Source organism: Nicotiana tomentosiformis, chromosome 6 (genome assembly GCF_000390325.3).
Source record: "Nicotiana tomentosiformis chromosome 6, ASM39032v3, whole genome shotgun sequence".
Classification (NCBI taxonomy): Eukaryota; Viridiplantae; Streptophyta; class Magnoliopsida; order Solanales; family Solanaceae; genus Nicotiana; species Nicotiana tomentosiformis.
The window spans coordinates 45,471,046-45,492,187 of NC_090817.1; the positions used below are offsets into that span (position 1 = coordinate 45,471,046).

Genomic DNA, 21,142 nt, shown 5'->3' on the forward strand with positions numbered 1-21,142 from the left:
AAAAGCACATGCTGGGGCTATTAAGGTCGAGACTAGGAAGTCAGACCTTTTCAAAGTAAAACAGAAGGATAATGAGATGCTCAGAGAATTCGTGTCCCAGTTTCAAATGGAACGGATGGACCTTCCACCGGTCGCTGATGATTGGGTCATTCAGGCTTTCACCCAAGGACTTAATATTCGGAGCTCGTTGGCTTCACTGCAGTTGAAACAAAACTTGGTAGAATATTCGAATGTCACTTGGGCCGATGTCCATAACTGGTATCAATCAAAAATTAGGGTCGAAGATGATCAGCTAGGGGCCCCTTCCGGGTCCGTGTATCCCGTCAGAACCATCGACAGAGTCAAGAGAGACATCTATCGTGAACCGAGATCAAACAGGGATCGGTATTAGCCGTATAATGGAAACTAAATAAGCAGTGGGTCCGGGAAAAACCCTATGAGAAATGAAAGGAGAAATGATCGAGGTCAGAGCAACCGGGGACTCATGAGCGAAAACAGCTTCGACAGACCCGTCGGACCTAAAGAAGCGCCAAGATTATCAGAGTACAACTTTAACGTCGATGCCGCCGCTATCGTATCTGCCATCGGATGCATCAAAGATACCAAATGGCCTAGACCTTTACAGTCTGATCCAGCCCAAAGGGATCCCAACCTAATGTGCAAATATCACGGCACTCGTGGCCACAAAACAAAAGACTGTTGACAATTAAGAGAAGAGGGGGCCCGGTTGTTCAACAACGAACATCTCCGAGAATTCTTGAGTGATCGGGCCAAGAACCACTTCAGGAACAGGAATTCTAATAATTAGGCCGAGCAGGAGGAACCTCAGCATGTCATTAACATGATCATCGGTGAGGTCTACATTCCCAAGGGGCCGATGCTGAAGCACACCAAAGTATCCATCACAAGGGAAAAATGGACTCGGGATTACGTACCGGAAGGAACCTTGTCTTTCAACGACGAAGACGCTGAGGGGATCGTACAACCCCACAATGATGCACTGGTAATATCGGTACTTATAAATAAATCTCAAATTAAGCGTGTATTAATTGATCCAGGTAGCTTAGCCAATATCATCAGATCGAGGGTTGTGGGACAACTCGGCCTACAAGATCAGATCATACCTGCGGTCCGAGTCCTGAACGCATTCAACATGGCATGCGAGACCACTAAAGGGGATATAACATTACCGGTGAATGTCGCTGGAACCATACATGAATCCAAGTTCTATGTAATCGAAAGGGATATGAGAACAACATGAGAGCAGCATGAGAGCAATACCCTCAACACTACACCAGGTGTCAAAATTCCCAACACTCGGAGGAATCAAAACAGTTTATGGGGAACAACCGGCCGCCAAGGAGATGTTCGCGGTCAATGAGGTGTTCTCGGCATCCACATTCTCTACATTGGACGGGGCCAAATAGCAATCACTTATACCATCCTTGACAGAATCGGAGGAACGATGGGTAGACAAGGACGATGACTACGGAGTCCCCAGATATTTCATAGCCCCCGACGATTCTGAAGCTACAAAATCAATTGTCGAGGAATTGGAGCAAGTCGTACTAATTAAACACTTGCCCGATCAAAAGGTATATCTGGGCATAGGGTTGAACCCCGAGCTCTGGAAAAAACTCATTCTATTTCTTATAGCTAACGAAGATTGTTTCACTTGGTCCCACCTTGATATGACCTGGATCCCGCTAGAAATAACAACTCATAAGCTTAGCCTGAACCCGAAGTTCTACCCGGTCAAGCAGAAGAGGAGACCCCATTCCTAGGTCAAACATGTTTTCATCAAGGACGAGGTATCTAAACTCCTTAAAATAGGGTCCATTCGGGAGGTTAATTATCCAGATTGGTAGCGAACGCAGTGGTAGTCCCTGAAAAGGGGAATAAATTAAAAATGTGTGTAAACTATAAGGATTTGAATAAGGCATGTCACAAGGACTCCTTCCCTTTGCCCAACATCGATCGCATGATCGATGCCACGGCTAGCCATGAGATTCTCAGTTTTCTCGACACCTACTCCAGGTACAACCAAATACGGATAGACCCGGGCGATCAGGAAAAAACCTCTTTTATCACTAAGTACGACAGTTACTGCTATAACGTGATTCCATTTGGATTAAAAAATATTAGTGCCACTTACCAACACCTAGTAAACTAGATGTTCAAGGAACAAATAGGAAAATCAATGGAGATTTAAGTTGACGATATGTTGGTCAAGTCCCTGCGAGGAGAGGACCATTTGAAACATTTGCAGGAAACCTTCAACATATTGAAGAAGTACAATATGAAGTTGAACCCGGAGAAATGTGCGTTTGGAGTTGGATCTGGTAAATTCCTCGAATTCATAGTATCCAACCGGGGAATCGAGATCAATCCTGACAAGATCAAAGCCATCAAAGATATCACGGTTGTGGACAACGTGAAGGCCGTGCAGAGATTAACCGGATGCATAGGCGCCCTGGGGCGATTCATCTTGAGGTCCTCTGACAAAAGCCACTGATTCTTCTCACTATTGAAGAAGAAGAATAAATTTTCATGGACATCAGAGTGCCAACGGGCCTTGGAGGAACTCAAGCTGTATCTATCGAGCCCACATTTGCTTCATACTCCAAAGACGAACGAGCAGTTATACCTGTACTTAGCGGTATCGGAAGTAGCGGTAAGTGGAGTCTTGGTCCGGAAAGAGAAAGGTACGCAATTTACAATTTACTATTTTAGCAGGACTTTAGGCGAGGCCGAAACTAGATACCCTCACCTGGAGAAATTGGCGCTCGCTTTGCCAAGCGCCTCTAGAAAGCTGAAACCGTACTTTTAATGTCACCCCATATGTGTTGTGACTACTTACTCATTGAGGAATATAATGCACAAGCCCGATCTCTCGAGACGGTTGGCCAAATGGGCCGTGGAAATCAGTGGGTACGATATTGAATATCGGCCCCGGACCGCCATTAAATCTCAAATTTTGGTAGACTTTATGGCCGACTTTACGCCGGTCCTAATACCTGAGGTCGAAAGAGAGTTATGGTTGAACTCAGGGACTTCTTCGGGGATCTGGACCCTCTTTACGGATGGTGCCTCGAACGCAAAAGGGTCCGGACTTGGCATCGTATTGAAGCCACCGACAGGCAATGTAGTTAGACAATCAATTAGGACTGTAAAATTGACTAACAACGAGGCTGAATATGAGGCCATGATTGCAGGTCTTGATCTGGCCAAAAGCTTGGGGGCGGAGGTGATCGAAGCTAAGTGCGACTTTCTCCTTGTGGTGAACCAAGTTAATGGGGTGCTCGAGGTCAGAGAAGAATGAATGCAAAGGTACCTGGATAAGTTGCAGGTAACATTACATCAATTCAAGGAGTGGACTCTACAACACGTACCTCGGGATCAAAATAGTGAGGTTGATGCCCTTGCTAACCTGGGATCGTTGGTCGAGGACGATGAGTTCAACTCAGGGGCGGTCGTACAACTCATGAGATCGGTAGTAGATGAAGGCCACACCGAGATAAACTCAATGAGCCTAACTTGGGACTGGAGAAATAAATATATAGAATATCTGAAGACCGAAAAACTGCCCTCGGATCCAAAAGAATTGAGGGCCCTGCGTACAAAGGCAGCCCGGTTTAGCTTGTCCGAAAATGGAACAGTGTTTAGAAGAACATTAGATGGCCCACTTGCGATAAGTCTAGGACCAGGAGATACCGAGTACGTTCTGAGGGAAATTTACGAAGGCACATGCGGAAATCATTCAGGCAACAAATCATTGGTTCGAAAAATAATCAGAGCCGGCTACTACTGGATCGACATGGAAAAGGACACAAAGGAGTTTGTACGAAAATGTGATGAATGTCAAAGACATGCTCTGATGATTCATCAATCCGGGGAGCTGCAGCATTCGGTTTTGTCACCATGGCCATTCATGAAATGGGGGATGGACATTGTTGACCCCCTTTCATGGGCACCCGGTATGGCTCAATTTATATTATTTGTGACTGGCTATTTTTCTAAGTGGGTGGAAGCTTAGGCATATGAGAAGGTCAGGGAGAAAGAAGTCATCGATTTCATTTGGGACCAGATCATATGTCGGTTCGAAATGCCGGCCGAGATCGTGTGCGACAACGGGAAACAATTCATCGGCAGCAAAGTAAGCAAGTTTCTCGAACACCATAAGATCAAAAGGATCCTATCAACGCCCTACCACCCTAGTGGGAACGGACAAGCAAAGTCGACCAACAAAACCATACTCCAAAATCTCAAAAAGAGGTTAACCAACGCCAAAGGAAATTGGAAGGAAATCCTGCCCGAAGTCCTATGGGCATACAACACGACCTCGAAGTCCAGTACCGGGGCCACCCCATTCTCGCTAGTTTACGGGGCCTAAACTCTAATACCGGTCGAAGTCGTAGAACCAAGTCTCAGGTTTCGATATGCAACCAAGGAATCAAAAGACGAGGCCATGAATACGAGCCTGGAGCTATTAGATGAAAGGCGTGAAGCCGCCCTTGTCTGATTGGCCGCCAAAAATAGCGGATCGAGAGGTATTACAATCGAAGGGCCAACCTTCGACACTTCAATGTAGGGGACTTAGTGTTTAGGAAGGTCACACTAAGCACCCAGAACTCGAACGAAGGGAAGCTGGGGCCGAACTGGGAAGGGTCATATCAAATTATCGAGATCACCGAAAAAGGATTGTACAAACTCGAAGCAATGAATGGTGAATGACTACCGAACAACTGGAACGTAACTCACTTAAAGCGATAATACTACTAAGGTACAACCCCATTCATTCCTTTTACTTATTTGCATTTCGAACTAACACTTGCAGGCAAACGTGAAAGAACAATATAATTTTTAGGCCTGAAAGCACGTGTTGCACTCTTTTTCCCTTGAACCGGTTTTGTCCCAAACGGGTTTTCCGGCAAATTTTTAATGAGGCAACAGTAAATCGTGCTAACTTAGAATTGAAGGCCGACAATGAACCAGCGTTGAAGAACACAATAGCAGTATTCGAGACTTCTCTATGATCGGCCTTGAACACTGGGGGGAATCACCCTCGGATAATGAATTTAGCAAGGAAAGAAACTTTGTGACCGAATAGTCTCGGCTCGATCGATAGAATTTACTGTAAGGGTCGAACGGTCTAATGAACCATGCCCATATAGACTACTCGAGCCCTGACATAAAGCTTGTACACATGCGTAACCATATATATTACACACATAAATAAAAAGAAGTTTCTACATTGTGGATAAATATCTTGTCCCTTAAAATTTTCTTTTCTTTCTTTTCTCTTAAAGAATTTCCTACATTCGATCCCCCAAAGGTATCGAGCCCAAGGGTTGCCTTTATCCGGGTTCAAAGGATCTCTCTCACTCGGGGACTGCTGTCCAAAAATAAACACAGATAGCCCGGGCTATTAGAGCCGGGGGGCACAAGACCTATTAGGCAGCACCCGAACTTTAAAGGCTACGGCCATCCCCGCTCGGGGACTGTTATCTTAGGCAAGCCCGGATAACTCGGGGTAACAAGCCTAATGGGCAATACCCGAACTAAAAAGGCTACGGCCATACTAAAATGGCTCGGAGGCGTCTGAGAACCGTAACAAAAAACAAGGCCTTCAAAATTTCTAAACCGGTTCTAAAGGTTACCCTCGGCAAACTATAATCTAAAATATTATAAGTACTTTGGGGAAAGGTTTTCGGTCATACCGAACCCCCACGATGCCTTAAACAAAATAATGTCAAAGGCAAGACATGTTCGAACCTCCGAACATGACCTAACTATTTCATGCTAAGGCATTTCAAAAGTTGCAAACATAAAGAATAAAGCAAAGGAAAACAAACTAAGAAATTGTAGACGGTAAAAAAGAAGCCTTGTATTATATATACATATAGTCTTTACAAAGGCCGAACGGCCTTGAAAGAACGTACAAAAGTATAAAAACACAAAAAATAAAGGAAAATGTACAAGGCACTTAAACGATTTGGTCTTCAACGGAGTCCGCCTCATCGCCAGGGTCTTCGGAGTCTCCTCCACCCTCGGATCTGCTCGAACCCTTGGAGTCTTCTTCATCCTCGGGATACGCCAACTTCTTGGCCTTGTCTTCGAGCCCCTTAGCACTCTCAATTTCAGTCGATAAGTCAAAACCTCGAGCATGAATTTCCTCGAGGGCCTCCCTTAAGGATTGCCGCTTTGCGTGCTCGACGATATCCTTCAGTCGATCCTGGGCCGCCTCAGCGTCGGCCTTATATTGGGCCACCATTTCGTCGGCATTGGCTTTGACCACCACAACCACCGACTTGTTTGTTTCGAGCTCCTTGGCGAGAGTTTCTCGATCAGAGATGACCGAGCTTAACTGGGACTGGCGTTCCTCAACCTTTTGGGCCCGCGCCTCGGCCATCTTCTTTGTTGCTCGAAGCTGGACCTCAGCCAAAGCCATCTTCGTCCGAGCAGTCTCCTTTTACGAGGCCATACGGTCCATCCTGCCTCTCCATTCTTCAGCCTCGGCCTTGACAACATCCAGCTCAGCTCGTAGTTGGTCGATCTGATCGATCTTTTGTTAGACCTGCGGATTCCGACCATTAGTCACCGAGTCTAGTTCATCGTCACTAACTTCAAATATTTTTACCTGTTCGACCAGGTCGGCATGCTCCTTCCGGGCCACCTCCAGCTCAGCTCGGAGGCTCTTAGCCTCCCTTTCACGCTGCTCACTGAGAAAATTATAAGTATCTCTCTTCTCAGTGAGCCCTCGTACCTCAGCCTCAAGCTGGTTCAGCTTGTCCCGATATCAAAGAAAAGTTTCATGATGAAGCACTGAGGCCTACAGACACAAATAAAAATGTTAGGGTTATATATGAATTAGTCTAAGTACAAATTAAAGTCATCAAGAAAGATCTGAAATTACCCAGTTTAGCACATGTTGTGCTTCGTTGAACAGACAGGGCACATCTACCTCGTTCATCTTGGCTTGGTCTTCCTCGTTCACCAGACACCAAAGGTAATTGGACACCCCCACTGGGGCGGAGAGGACCCGGACATCCTTCAGAATGGAGATAATGATGGATCGCTTCCGGTCAGGATCCACGCTCACAGCCAGGAAGCGGTTGATCAATTCCGGGCTTGTGGAAGGTCCGCTTTTTCCCGAAGATGGACTCTTCTTCGTCATCTCGAAGTCACCCAATCCAGTGACGTCCTTCGTGGCGTTAGAATCCATACCATCAAAAAATCCACGGAAGGGGTTGTCCGCTTTGTGGGCCCCCTCGTTGGGACATTCTTTCATCATCTGAGCCTCGTTATACGTGGACTCAGTGAATGAAGGTGACTCAGTGATGTCTATCACACCGTGTACTTCCTTCGAGGCATTGCCTGCATCCCGGGAAACCTCAACCCTGGCCTCCTCTTCGGCCTCCCTAACCTGAGGCATATCGGCCTCGCTTCTCTCCTGTTCGGAGACCCCTTGCCCTTCGAGTTGCGATGGCACGCGGGATATCAGATCGAAGGCTTCATCTTCTTCGACGGCAGTACGCAAAACGGTCTCCTCGGCAGCTGCTCGCGAGGAGGAATGAGTTTTTTTTTAGGGAATGATTTTTGAAGTCTTCGCCATTTCGTTGAAAATGGAGGGAAAATGAGGAAAAGAGGAAGTTAAAGGAATGCACCTGATGGCTTGAGATGAAGATGAACAAGAGTTCTTACAAAAGATCTCAAATAACCGGGATACAAGTGCCAGAAAGTATTGAAATTTCTAAGGTACGAGGGTAGAAGGCTTGGATGTAAAGTTTAAATGAATAAAGAAAGAGGTATTTATAGTTTTTCAGTGGCAGTTCGCATCCGGGAATGGCAGACCAGCGGCTGACAGGCATTTAATGCTATTAAGACTTGATTGACGAGACGTTTCATTTGTTTTGTCGTTTCTGTCACGGGGTATCAAAGTAAGAATCGGAAGCTCATGTCATTTATCGTCGTCTACTCTCCAAAAAATGAGGGGACTATCTGTATACGATCAAAATCGAGCTCGAATGCGACATGGTAGATTAGGCTCGAAACGTGGCAATAAAGGACTGCAGATCGACCCCAAGTCCTACCGGGTTAGAACCCGGAGGAAGAACACCTGCCTTCGAAGAATATCGAGATTGTGATCCCGGAGTCGGTCTTAGCCTCGAACGAGTTCGAAGAAACATTGTTGGCAGGAATCACGGCACAAATCGATGAGGGATCGTCAATTAGTAAATCAAGAGATTTATGTTTCATTTATAGAATTGTACCTAAAGTAGGACTCCTCTACTATATAAAGGGGGTCTAATAATTCATAAGACACATTATAATACGCACTCAAAAGCAATACATTATTATTTTTCTCTTTAAGCTCTTATTAATCTGTAGCTTAAGACCGATCGAAGGACATCCGGTTTGAGGGTGACTGATCTTCCAGGACTGAAATTGTCCAATTCGTGTGGTTTGAATTTACTTTGTCATTATTTATTTTAATTGCAACTTAATTTATCACTTTGTATCAAGTTAATCCGCATATCCTTAAAACCACTTACAAATTTAATTGTTATCCGGTTTTGAGGGTAAACAACTTGTCCTTGTTTTCAGTTTAAAAGCTTCACAGTCTTTGATAGCTGTAGGTATTGATAGGATCTGCGTTTGCTGAGGAATATTTCTAAATTTAGTTGAGTGGGCCGGATCTAAGCAAGTGACGATTGACACAAGATGTGGACTTTGACTCCGTATGCTCTTGTTTTCCTGCTATTTCAGTTGGGATGCATGTCACTTACTACTGTGATTTCACACTGAGATTCCAGAGGTTGTGAATGACACTTGTTACGCATCTTGTAGAATATCTGGAGGTAATAAACAATTGATTCATCTACTAGTTGCTTTAAGGTTAACTAAATCAGCTATTGTAACCTTCGATTATTGTCACAACATTCTCTCCTTGTCTACCCAATATTGAATTGAGTTGGTTAGTAGTGAGAAGTACCATGAAAAAGCAGTCTCTACTAGTGGAAAAGCTAGGGAGAAGAGTCGTAATTTAAGACAATTATTTTGAGAATCTTCATGTATTGTGCTTTTGAACCAGCCAATATTCTCAATGGTGGACTTGCCATCTTACTCGAGAAAAACTAACAAATTTTACTTGAGAAAACTAACAAATTGTGGAGTTCGCAGTACGTACTATCCTATCGACCCAATTTGGGTTAAGGCTTTTTGTACGCCTGTCAGTGTACCGACTTCAGGTTGATGCCAATGTAACACTTCATCTTCTCAACAATGAAGTTTAATCATACAGATAAAGGTTTTTTAATTTGTTGGATTTGGTATATGAGCCATTGTAGGTTGTTTTGACCTTGGTGGAGTAGGTGCATGCCTACTAGGCAGAGCTTAGAAGTGTTGCTAGCTAGTTTGGGATAGCTAAGGAATTTCAGGCAGAGGGAGGATTATGTAATGTCATGGCTGCTCTGTTGTGTAACTAATTGTGTCCTTTCATAAATAACTGCAGGCGATACCTCTATTTTATGAGTTAAAGATGAGAGGAAATGGAGGAGTGCCATAATTTATATATAGGTGCACCTGTGGTACTCGCCAAAAAATGATTTTCTCATATTATATTAAAGAAGGATCAGATAGTTCTACTAGGTCAGTTGCTTCATGTTGAAAGAAATAGTCAGCTGGAGCTGTCCATGATGGATTCATCGTTTGAGTCATCGGGATGGGTGGAACCTGGCCATACTGTGAAATATTTCTACACTGTAAAGGTGGAGCCACAATAACTGTTACGCGGTGCCTTCCTGAAGTTCCTTGGAAGGGTGACGTAAGGCTAAACAACCGATGTCAGTGCGATTGTTGTCCGCCAACTGAGGTCCCCTCCGTACGCTAGACTAGATTGTCAGTGTCGTACGGGAAAATCAATGTCGTGATCAATTGAGAGAGAGAGCAGAAAAGAGAATTGAGAATGAAAGAAAACTTGATTGCATTGAATGAAAGCTATTACAGAAAATAACACGGTGTCGGGGGAGAGAGATACCAGTATAGAGAATTGTTTACTTGCTTGAAAGTTTGATTGCTTGGTCCCCCTTAATAATGCTTAAAAAAAATAAACCAAAGTTACATAACTAGACCTATAAAAGCTGAAAAATCATACTTAAAGAAAATACAATAAAACTACTCTATATTTACAATGAAAAGGACTTAGTCTTCTACAATGCAGAAACAAGTCCGTTGGCAGCAACTTTGTCTTTAGCATCAGGGTCTGCACAGGCGGTATTGTCTGCGCGTGCGGCGCTGTTGGCATCTGCCTATGGCTGGGCGCTGGCGATGGCTATCGGTGGGGCGACAGAGGCACATGCGTGCTTGTCACTTGGAGCTGCCGAGACCACAGAGCCGACCGTGGCAATGGGCGTTGGGAGGCTTGCCAGGACGCCACGGGGCGTGTCCAAGGGGTCATGGGGCATGGCTGGAAAGTCGCCCATGACATTCTCCCCCACCTGAGTTGGCGATATCCTCGGCGCCTTCCTTGCAAGGTAATCATTAATCAGGCTCTTGTAGGCTTTGAGGTTTGTTCCCCTCTCCCAAGTATTCTCCTCTGCATCACATCCCTGCCATTTCTCTTGGTGATCTTTCCTTGAGGCGTGAATCACTCGATCATCAAGAATAGCTTCAGCACGCCTTTTCCCAGTTGAATTGGGACCTCGAATACTTGGTATTGTGAGTTGGCTTCGTGAAGGATCCTACATATCTTCCCGAAAAGGTTTCAGGAGACTGACATGGAAAACATGATGGATTTTCCACCAAGCTGGGATATCCACACGGTATGCAACTTTCCCAATGCGCCTTTCAATGGACAAGGGTCCAATATATTTTTGCAATAGGCGAGGGTCATGGACCCCTGCAAACAAGTACCGCTTTGGGATTTTGACCATCACTTTGTCTCCCACTTGGTATTCAACAAAGCAGCAATTCTGATCAGCATGTCTCTTCATCCGCTTTTGGACTTTGACAAGATAGCTCCGCACTATCTCCAAATTTTGCTTCTATTCTTTTGAGAAGCTAGCAGCCCGAGGAGATTTTGACATGTTTGGTGCGTTCACAGTGTGTGGGAGTAGCGGTTACTATCCGGTAACAATTTCAAAAGCGCTTTTGTTGGTACTTGATCTCTTTTGTGAATTGAAACATAGTTTAGCAGCATCCAGAAGCATCACCCAGTTCTTCTGCGATCCGGTCACAAAGTGCCAGATATATTCCTCTAGCATGCCATTGAATCGCTCCGTCTGGCCATCTGATTGCGGATGAAAACTTGAGCTATGACTCAATTTTGACTTGAGACACTTAAAGAGTTGGGTCCAAAAATTGCTAGTGAAGCGTGATTCGCGATCACTAACAATGTCTTTAGGTAGGCCCCAATATTTGACGACATGAGAGAAGAAGAGTCGAGTTGTATCTTCTGCTGATATATATTGTGGGGCTGCTATAAAGGTAGCATACTTGGAAAACCGATCCACCACAACCAAGATAGTTGTGAGATCTCCGACCTTGGGCAATCCGGTGATGAAGTCCAGGGAAACGCTTTCCCAAGGTCTTTTTGGGATAGCTAGTGGTTCCAAGAGCCCTGCCTGCGTCAAGCGGTCTGACTTATCCTTCTGGCATACTAGACAAGTCTTCACATACTGAGCGACATCATCGACCATTTGAGGCCAATAATATGCACGGCGAAGCAATGCCATGGTACGTTCCTCACCGAGATGACCGGCCCACAAAGTATCGTGGCATTCCGCCAGAAGAACCCTTCGCAGATCTCCTCCTTTAGGAACATAAAGTCGGTTCCCTTTCACTTTTAGGAAACCATCTTCGGTGTAGAACTGGCGAGTCTTTCCCTGTCCTACCAAATCAACCAAATACTGTGCAGCAGGATCCTTGATGAGTAGATCCTGTATTTGGTCTTTTATGGTGGTGGTTACTTCGCTTCCCCTTAGGGCGGGAGTACACACACCGATGTTAGATCAGCTCTCCGACTGAGTGCATCAGCAACATGATTGGTCTTCCCACTTTGATACTCTAGGTTGAAGTGAAATTCCGCTAGGAGTTCCTGCCACCTAGCTTGTCGACCATTCAGCTTTGGCTGGGTCATGAAATGGCTAACGGCTGTGTTGTCTGTCTTGACCACGAATGGGGCTCCCAGTAGATAATGCCTCCAAAGGCGTAAGCAATGAACGACAACCAATAATTCTTTCTCATGGGCAGCATAGCGCCGCTCTGCATCCTTCAGTTTCCGGCTCTCGTACGCTACGGGAGGCCCTTATTGTAGCAATACTCCACCAAGTGCATAGTCGGAGGCATCCGTTTGTACTTCGAATGGCTTGGACAAGTCAGGGAGGGCCAAGACTGGGCTACTAGACATAGCCATTTTCAATGCGTTGAAGGCCTCTGTTCGCTTGGGGCCCCAATCCCATGGCGTGACCTTCTTGAGAAGTTCTGTCACCGGCACCGCAATGAGGGAGTAACTTTTCACAAAACGCCGATAGAAGTTGCATAGGCCAAGGAACGACCTCAAGGTGTGGATATCCTTAGGAGGCGGCCATTCTATGATGGCCTGAATCTTCTGCTGGCCCATCTTGATCCGCCCTTCCTCGATGACATGTCCGAGGAAGTCAATTTGTTTCTAAGCAAAGGAGCACTTGTATAGCTTCGCATATAATTCGTGCTCCCGCAATCGGGCTAGGACCTTCCGCAAGTGCTCCAGGTGTTTTTCCAGTGTCTGGCTATATACCACAATATCATCCAAATAAACCATGACGAATTCATCAATGTATTCTCGGAAGACTTGGTTCATCAAGGTGCAAAATGTGGCTGGCGTATTAGTTAAGACAAAAGGCATAACCAGGAAGTCGTACGACCCATATCTTGTCACACAATGCCCATTGTCACGGTCGGCCCCATGGTCTCGACAGCTCCAAGTGACAAGCGCGCATGTGCCTCTGTCGCTCCACCGATAGCCATCGCCAGCGCCCAGCCACAGGCAGATGCCAACAGCGCCGCGCGCGCAGACCTTGATGCTAAAGACAAAGTTGCAGCCAATGGACTTGTTTCTGCTTTGTAAAAGGCTAAGTCCTTTTCATTGTAAATATAAAGTAGTTTTACTGCATTTTCTTTAAGTGTGATTTTTCAGCTTTCATAGGTCTAGTCATGTAACTTTGGTTTATTTTTTTTAAGCATTATTAAAGGGTCCAAGCAATCAAACTTTCAAGCAAGCAAACAATTCTCTGTACTGGTGTCTTTTCCCCCCGACACCGTGTTATTTTTCTGTAATAGCTTTCATTCAATGCAATCAAGCTTTCTTTCATTCTCAATTTTCTTTTCTGCTCTCTCTCTCAATTGATCACGACATTGGTTTTCCCGTAGAGCACTGCCAATCTAGTTTAGCGTACGGAGGGGACCTCAGTTGGCGGACAACAATCGCACTGACATCGGTTGCTTAGCCTTATGTCGCCCTTCCAAGGAACTTCAGGAAGGTGCCGCGTAACAGTTGGTATCAGAGCCTAGGCTCGACATCGGACGAGGGATTACATTGCAATTACCACCATTTCTGATCATGGTAAATTATGGGGATCGCATCGCGACCCTTGAGGGAATGGTTGATGCATTACGGCCCATCGTGGAAATGGTGCCTAACCTAAAGACCAGCCTAGTACAAAGGTTGGACGACCTAGACCACAGACTGATCCAGGCCGAAGTTGACATAGAAAATATCAGTTGCGACTCTAAAGGAGACCGGCAAACAGCAGCCACAGAGCAGCCGAAATTTTTGGTAAATTTGAGGTCCTTCAACAGGAGCGCGCCGAGGATTTAGCCAATAGGGCACAAGAGGCAGACAAGGTGACTACCATGCAACAAACTATAGACAACTTGACAGGCCAGCTCAACGTTGTCAATGCTGCTTTACAAGGCCTGCTTCGAGGAGGTGGAAACCAAATCGGGGGTATTGTGAACCTCGCCCCTGTGGCCCAAAAACTGAAAATTCATGAGCCAAAGCCATACAGTGGAGCTCGGAATGCCAAAGAAGTGGAAAACTTCATCTTCGACATCGAACAGTACTTCGATGCCATGGGTGGCCTAGAAGAAGCTAAGAAGATAACAACTACTGCCATATATCTTCAGGGTGATGCCAAACTCTGGCGGCGGGAGAAATATTAAGCCATCAAGGATGGTGAAGATGCCCTCGAGACATGGGCAGAACTGAAGGCAGCCATATGCCTACAGTTCTTCCCCGAAAATGTTGAGTACAATGCTAGGAGAAAGCTACGGGAGCTCCGCCAGATCAAATCAGTGTGGGATTATGTGCGGGAATTCTCTGCGCTCTTGTTGAACATCTGCGACATGGGGGACAAAGACAAAGGGTAGACACATTACCTAAGGCAATCCAAGCAGCAGAGTGCGTTGTGGATTATCAAGTAGAAGCTCGGAAGGACAGGCCTCAACAGCCTGTCCGAGGAGGATACAAAGGAGGCTAGCAGAAGTGGAGGAGACCGGAGTGCAACCAAATCTAAGGCTCCTTCCTCAGGCAGTACTAGCGCTGCATCTAACAATAATGATCGGGGAAGGAAACCCCCCTCAGGATGCCGTCATTTTGGCGGACCACATTGGAATAATGAATGCCCACATGCACAGATGAACACCCATCAAGCTTTTGAGGATAGGACGGATGACGATGCCGATGATGCGGACCAAACCAAACCAGTAAGTGCATTCAATGCCATTGTTGGCTCTATTTCTGAATCCCTAGCGGGAACAAGTGCTGGTATCCGTAAGAAGAAGGACCCATGTCCAATCGCCAAGAAAAGGAAAAAGAAGGCGAACGAGAGGACTCCTCCTCATCAAGAGAGGACCTTAATGTTCATTGACATGAAGGTAAATGGCAAGCCCATTTGGGCGATGATAGACACGGGTGCTACCCACAACTACTTAGCCTCGACTCAGGTGGAGCGCCTTGGCCTAGTTGTAGGAAAGGGAAAAGGTCGTGTCAAGGCTATCAACTCACCACCTCAGCCAGTGGGTGGAATAGCCAAAGAAGTACCGGTGAAACTTGGCCCTTATGAAGGAAAGTTCAACCTGCGCGTGGTGATAATAGATGACTTCGAATTGATAGTGGGGTTGGAATTCATGAGACAGACCAATACCATGCCCGCACCGTATGCAGACTTGCTACTGATGATGGGAGAAAATGGAGCCAAGCCCTGCATTATTCCGTGCATTCCCATGAAGATGGCCGCCGAGAATATCTCAGCCTTGCAGTTGAAGAAGGGGGTAAAAAGACATGAACCCACGTCTAGCCTCTGCATGGAAGATATAGAATGCTCCTCGGGTCCTATTCCTGCACCCGTGAAGGAGTTTCTTCTGGAATTTGAAGACATCATGCCACAAGACATGCCAAAGCGTCTTCCGCCTAGGAGAACTGTGGACCATGAGATTGAGCTGGTGCCGGGTGCGAAGCCACCTGCTCGGGCGCCATACAGAATGTCACAACCCGAACTCACCGTGCTTCGGAGACAATTGACGAAAATGCTAGATACAGGGATCATCGTGCCCTCCAAGTCCCCATACGGGTCCCCTGTGCTATTCAAAAAGAAACATGATGGTAGTTTACGACTCTGCGTGGATTACTGGGCTCTAAACAAAATCACCGTGAAAAACAAGTACCCTATTCCGCTAATGGCAGACTTGTTTGATAGGCTGGGTGGTGCGACGGTATTCACCAAAATAGACCTCAGGACAGGTTACTGGCAAGTTCAGATTGTAGAGGGTGATGATAGAGGTTTGCCAGGACGCCACGGGGCACGTCCAAGGGGTCATGGGGCATGGCCGGAAAGCCGCCCATGACATAACACATGGGCCTTGATAGGACTATGAAATTAGTTGTTGGTTAACACTGAGTCGAATATTCTATTCATTCTGCTCCCTAGCAAAATAGTTCTTGTTTTGCACCGTGGGTTTGATGACATTGCTGATGTTGCTAAGTCATTGCATCATGTCATTGCTCTAATGTTGATTTGATCCTTAATTAATTAATGATGTGGTTGCAATCTCATCCTTCATTCGTGGAGACATATGTACACTAGCATTAAGTGGTGGAGTTGGGGCATCAAATGTCGAACAAATAACTCAATATGCTATTATTGGAATACTTTTTCCGGATCATAAGTACATATGCCAAGAAAAATTGTATTTAGCGGAAGTACTACTTTAACGATTCGTACTTGAGCGTCCCCTCAGGTGTGCCTAAGAATTGTGGGTTAAATAGTTGGACTGGACTAGGAGTATAGCAAATCTTCAGTACCACATCATTTTCCTATTTGTAATCAGACGATTTAGCATAGATAAAGGGACTCTAGTTCTCCTAATACATTTCCAGGCGTTGTTTGTGGGTTGTGGACTAGGTTTTTCTTGCTAGTTCAATAAAATTTTGAATTGTGTTTAGTAAAATAGAGGGATATTTGTTTTACAGCCTGGGTTCTTCCTCATGAACTAAAAAATGATTGGCTGATTAGTTTGGTCTTGAAAATGTCATAGAATTTATGATCGGCTATTTCATTTTTGCTTTAGCAAGCAGGCGATGCAAAAAGGCTAAAAATATTCCAACTGGCATCATTGTCCTTAGTCATATTGGGAGAAAATTGCATATCTAGTCAAATTTGGAACTCCAATATGGTGGTAACACATGACAACACTAAGTGTGAGCAAATCTACTCCAATCTTGATTTGGTGATTCACCTGATACCTGTGGTTGTGGATTGTAACAGACTATTTGGTGGACCAATTGTGGTGCGTGTAAGTAGTTCCAAACCTACTTTCATAAATGATGTTAGTGAAATCTAGTGACATTGGGTAGAGTGAACTGGCAAACACCTGAATAATGAGTTGGCCCTTTAAATAATATGAGTTTTTCACCGAAACATAATTTATTTTTAACTTAAATTAAATCAATTAAATATCAAAACATATCTTTTGAAGAACACAGTCAATAACATCATAAAGATATTCTGTTTTCAGATTAATTATTGTTTGATTTGCTAGTTGAATTTTAACATTTGACATGTTAAATTTGTCAGAAAGAAATGGAAGAAAAGATGAGAAGACTAGAGTTACAAACAATTCAGACTATGGAAATGTACCATGCAGCCTGCAAAGAAGCACTACGAGAGAAACAAAAGGTAAAGAATTAAATTGCCTTTTTAATCAATTAATTATGATGAAAATGTCATGACCCAATTTCTCCCTCCGTGAACTGTCTTGACGGCACCTAATCTCTACGACTAGATAAGCCTAATACTTTTGCGGAAGTGAAACTAAAACATGAACATTAACTACTAACAGTAACAAATATCTAATAAGTAACTAAATGCAACTCGGCATATACAATTATCACCTCTAAAAATGTACAAAACAATTACCCAAAATTCGAAATACCGTAAGTCACAATTTACTAAGAAGTCTTAACCGTTCTATACATCATTTCTACAGAAAAAAGGAAAAGTGAACATAGGGGGAAAGAGGGGGACTCCGAGGATCTGCGGGCGCGAGCAGATGTACCTTGAAGTCTCCAATAAGCAGCAGCGACTGCAACTAATGATGAGGCTGGTAAGATGAACCTGGATCTGCACACGAAAATATATGCAGGAAAGGGCGTGAGTACACCACAACGGTACCCATTAAGTGCCAAGCCTAGCCTCGGTCGAGTAGTGACGAGATGAGTTCAGGGCCCTACTGGTATAAATATAATGAAATAAGACAGAATGAAATATCGCAGTAAAATAAATACGAAAATCTAATAGGAATAGAATCAATGAAAGATAACAGCTCAGAACACAGTGATAACAACATGGGATCTCCCGAGATAGCGTCTCGTAGTCCCAAACGTAAATGTGCAGGGGGATCTCCCGGAATACCGTTCCGTAATCCTAAAATAAATATGAATACCGTTCCGTAGACCCAAAGTAAATATGCAGTACAGGGGAGATCTCCCGGAATATCGTTCCGTAATTTCAAAGTAAATATGCAGCGCAACCAACCGAAATAAAAATTACAGCAAGAAATCCTATAGTTTAGACTAAGTTCAAGTCAAGGAAAGTAGGTAATTTCACTAAAACATGCTGCACATAGTTCAAATAGGCAGTTAAACAAGTAAGCATGCTATTCTAGTCTAAACAGGATAGTTACATATGCTACTGTGTTTCAAATAAGGAGAAAAATAAGTTATGACTTAATGAAAAATAGAGTTTTACAATAAATAGCTTGTGTACGTACTCGTCACCTCACGTACACAGCGCTCACATATCAAACAATACAAAATCCTAAGGGGAGTTCCCCCACACAAGGTTAGGCAAGCCACTTACCTCGAACCAAGCACAAATTAATCCGTCACAATGATCTTTCCACGAATATCCGACTCCGAATGGTTCAAATCTAGCCAAAACCAATTACATAACATAAATATAGCTACAAGAAACTAATCTAGCTAACAAAATCAAAGTTAAGGCAAGAAATTAGAAAAACGCCCAAAAAAGGCCTCCCCGGCCCACGCCTCGAAATCGGGTAAACGTTACCAATTAAGAACACCAATTCGCTCACGAGATCACTCGTACCAAAATTATCCAAATCTGATGTCTAAATCTCACTCAAAACTCACAAATTCGTTTGGGAAATTTTTCCCCCATTTTTCCAACTTTCTCACTCAAATTCCTTAATTAACTGGAGAAAATGATCATAGATTAATGAAATACAACCAAAAACAAGTTAGAAATCGTTACCCCAAAGCTTTTTCTGAAAGTCCCACAAGCAATCACCTTTCCCGAGCTCAAAAATCAAATTTGTGAATATGAACCTCAACCCTCGATTCTGCTCCTTTTCTGCCCAGCGATCTTCGCACCTGCGGGCCAAGTGTCGCACCTGCGATGCCGCATCTGCGAAAAATCCCTCGCAGGTACGGAAATCACTTAAGAGGGCTGGGTATGCATCTGCGGTAGTGGGGGCCGCACCTACGCGTGCGCACCTATGGAACACTGTCTGCTTCTGCGATCTTCCTCCGCGCCTGCGAATCCTTGGGCGCATCTGCGGGCATCGCAGATGCGGGAATTCCTCGCACCTGTGACCCCTAGTCAAGCCTCCGAATTTTGCATTTGTGCCTGTTCCTCTGCACGTGCGAGCCCGCACCTGCGGTCTCCCCTCCGCAGGTGCGAAACACTAGAACCAGCAAAAACTGAGCAACTTCCCTAAGTCCAAAATTCATCCGTTAAGCATCCAAAATACACCCGAGGCCTCCGGGACCTCAACCAAACATACTAACCAATCCTAAAACACCATACGAACTTAGTTGAGCCATCAAACCATATCAAACAATGCAAAAATCAAGAATCACCCTCCAATTCAAACTTAAAGAACTTGAAACTTCAAAATTCGACAACCGACGCCGAAACCAACCAAACCATGTACGATTGACCCCAAATTTTGCACACAAGTCATATTCAATATTATGGACCTACTCCAACTTTCAGAATCAAAATCCGACCCCGATATCATAAATTCCACTACCGGTCCAAAACTCCAAAAATTCGACTTTCGCCATTTCAAGCCTAAATGAGCTACAGACTTCTAGAACACAATCCGGACACGCTCCTAAGCCCAAAATCACCCAACGAAGCTAACAGAATCGATGAAACTCCATTCCGGAATCGTCTTCATACAGTTCTGACTACAGTGCCAATCCTAAGGCTTAACCCTCTATTTAGGAACTAAGTGTCCCAAAACACTCCAAAAACCAAAACGAAACCTCCCGGCAAGTCACAATAGCAGAAAATGATACGGGGGAAGTAGTTAAATAGGGGATCGGGGCTATAACTCTCAAGAAGACCAGTCGGGTCGTCACATCCTCCCCCCTCTTAAAATAATCGTTCGTCCTCAAACGAGTATAGAGACATACCTGAAGCTGTGAAAAGATGAGGATAATGGTTGCGCATATCCCGCTCGGTCTCCCAAGTCGCCTCCTCAACCGGCTGGCTAAGGCCTGAACATCCAATGCCATAGGCCTCTCTGCTACTGGTAGATATGCTAAACTCCCTAAACTCTCTGCCCGACGACTCAAAGCATCGACCACCATATTGGCCTTCTTGGGATGGTACAAAATAGTAACGTCATAATCCTTAAGCAGCTCTAACCACCTCCTCTGACGCAAATTAAGATCCTTCTACTTGAACCGATGCTGCAAACTCCGGTAATCAGTGTAAATCCCACAAGGAACACCATACAAATAATGCCTCCAAATCTTCAAGGCATGAACAATAGCTGCTAGCTCAAGGTCGTGGACAAGATAGTTCTTTTCATGCACCTTCAGTTGTCTAAATGCGTAGGCAATCACCCTACGGTCCTGCATCAACACCGCGCCGAGGACAACTCGCAACGCATCACAATAAATTGTACAAGACCCCGAACCTGAAGGCAATACCAATATTGGGGTTGTAGTCAAAGCTGTCTTGAGCTTCTGAAAGCTCTCCTCACACTCCTTTGTCTACCTGAACGAAGCACCCTTCTGGGTCAGCCTAATCATAGGTGCTGCAATAGAAGCAAATCACTCAACAAACCGACGGTAATACCCCGCCAACCCAAGAAAACTCTGGATCTTTGTAGTTGAGGACGGTCTGGGCTAACTCTGCACTGCTTCCACCTTCTTCGGATCCATATTGATCCCTTCACTCGACACAATATGACCCAAGAATGCCACGGAATCTAACCAGAACTCATATTTTGAGAACTTTGCATACAACTTCTTTTCTCTCAAAGTCTGAAGTACTGTCCTCAGGTGTTGCTCATGATCCTCCCGAGTTCGGGAATACACTAAAATGTCATCAATGAATATGATGATGAAAGAATCAATATAGGGCCGGAACACACTGTGCATCAAGTGCATAAAGGCTGCTGGGGCATTGGTCAGCCCAAATGACATCACAAGGAACTCGTAATGGCCATACCGAGTCCTGAAAGTATTCTTTGGGATATCTGGCTCCCGAATATTCAACTGATGATAACCTGAACACAAGTCAATCTTGGAAAATACTTTGGCACCACGTAGCTGATCAAATAGGTC

The 21,142-nt window shown here is 44.8% G+C and overlaps 1 protein-coding gene across 5 annotated transcripts in view; it reads left to right on the forward strand.

The window, feature by feature from the left end:
- The window catches only part of LOC104105578 (U-box domain-containing protein 35), a 46,992-nt gene that overhangs the window by 17,670 nt on the left and 8,180 nt on the right, over nucleotides 1-21,142 (forward strand). For 4 of the 5 annotated variants that reach the window (XM_018773947.3, XM_070177317.1, XM_070177320.1 and 1 more), the window contains exon 6: nucleotides 17,115-17,216. In XM_018773947.3, the coding sequence (XP_018629463.1) occupies nucleotides 17,115-17,216 (102 nt within the window). Of the gene's footprint in view, nucleotides 1-4,053; nucleotides 5,109-17,114; nucleotides 17,217-21,142 lie in introns of those variants that run through there. The other variant, XM_070177318.1, reaches the window with a different exon arrangement.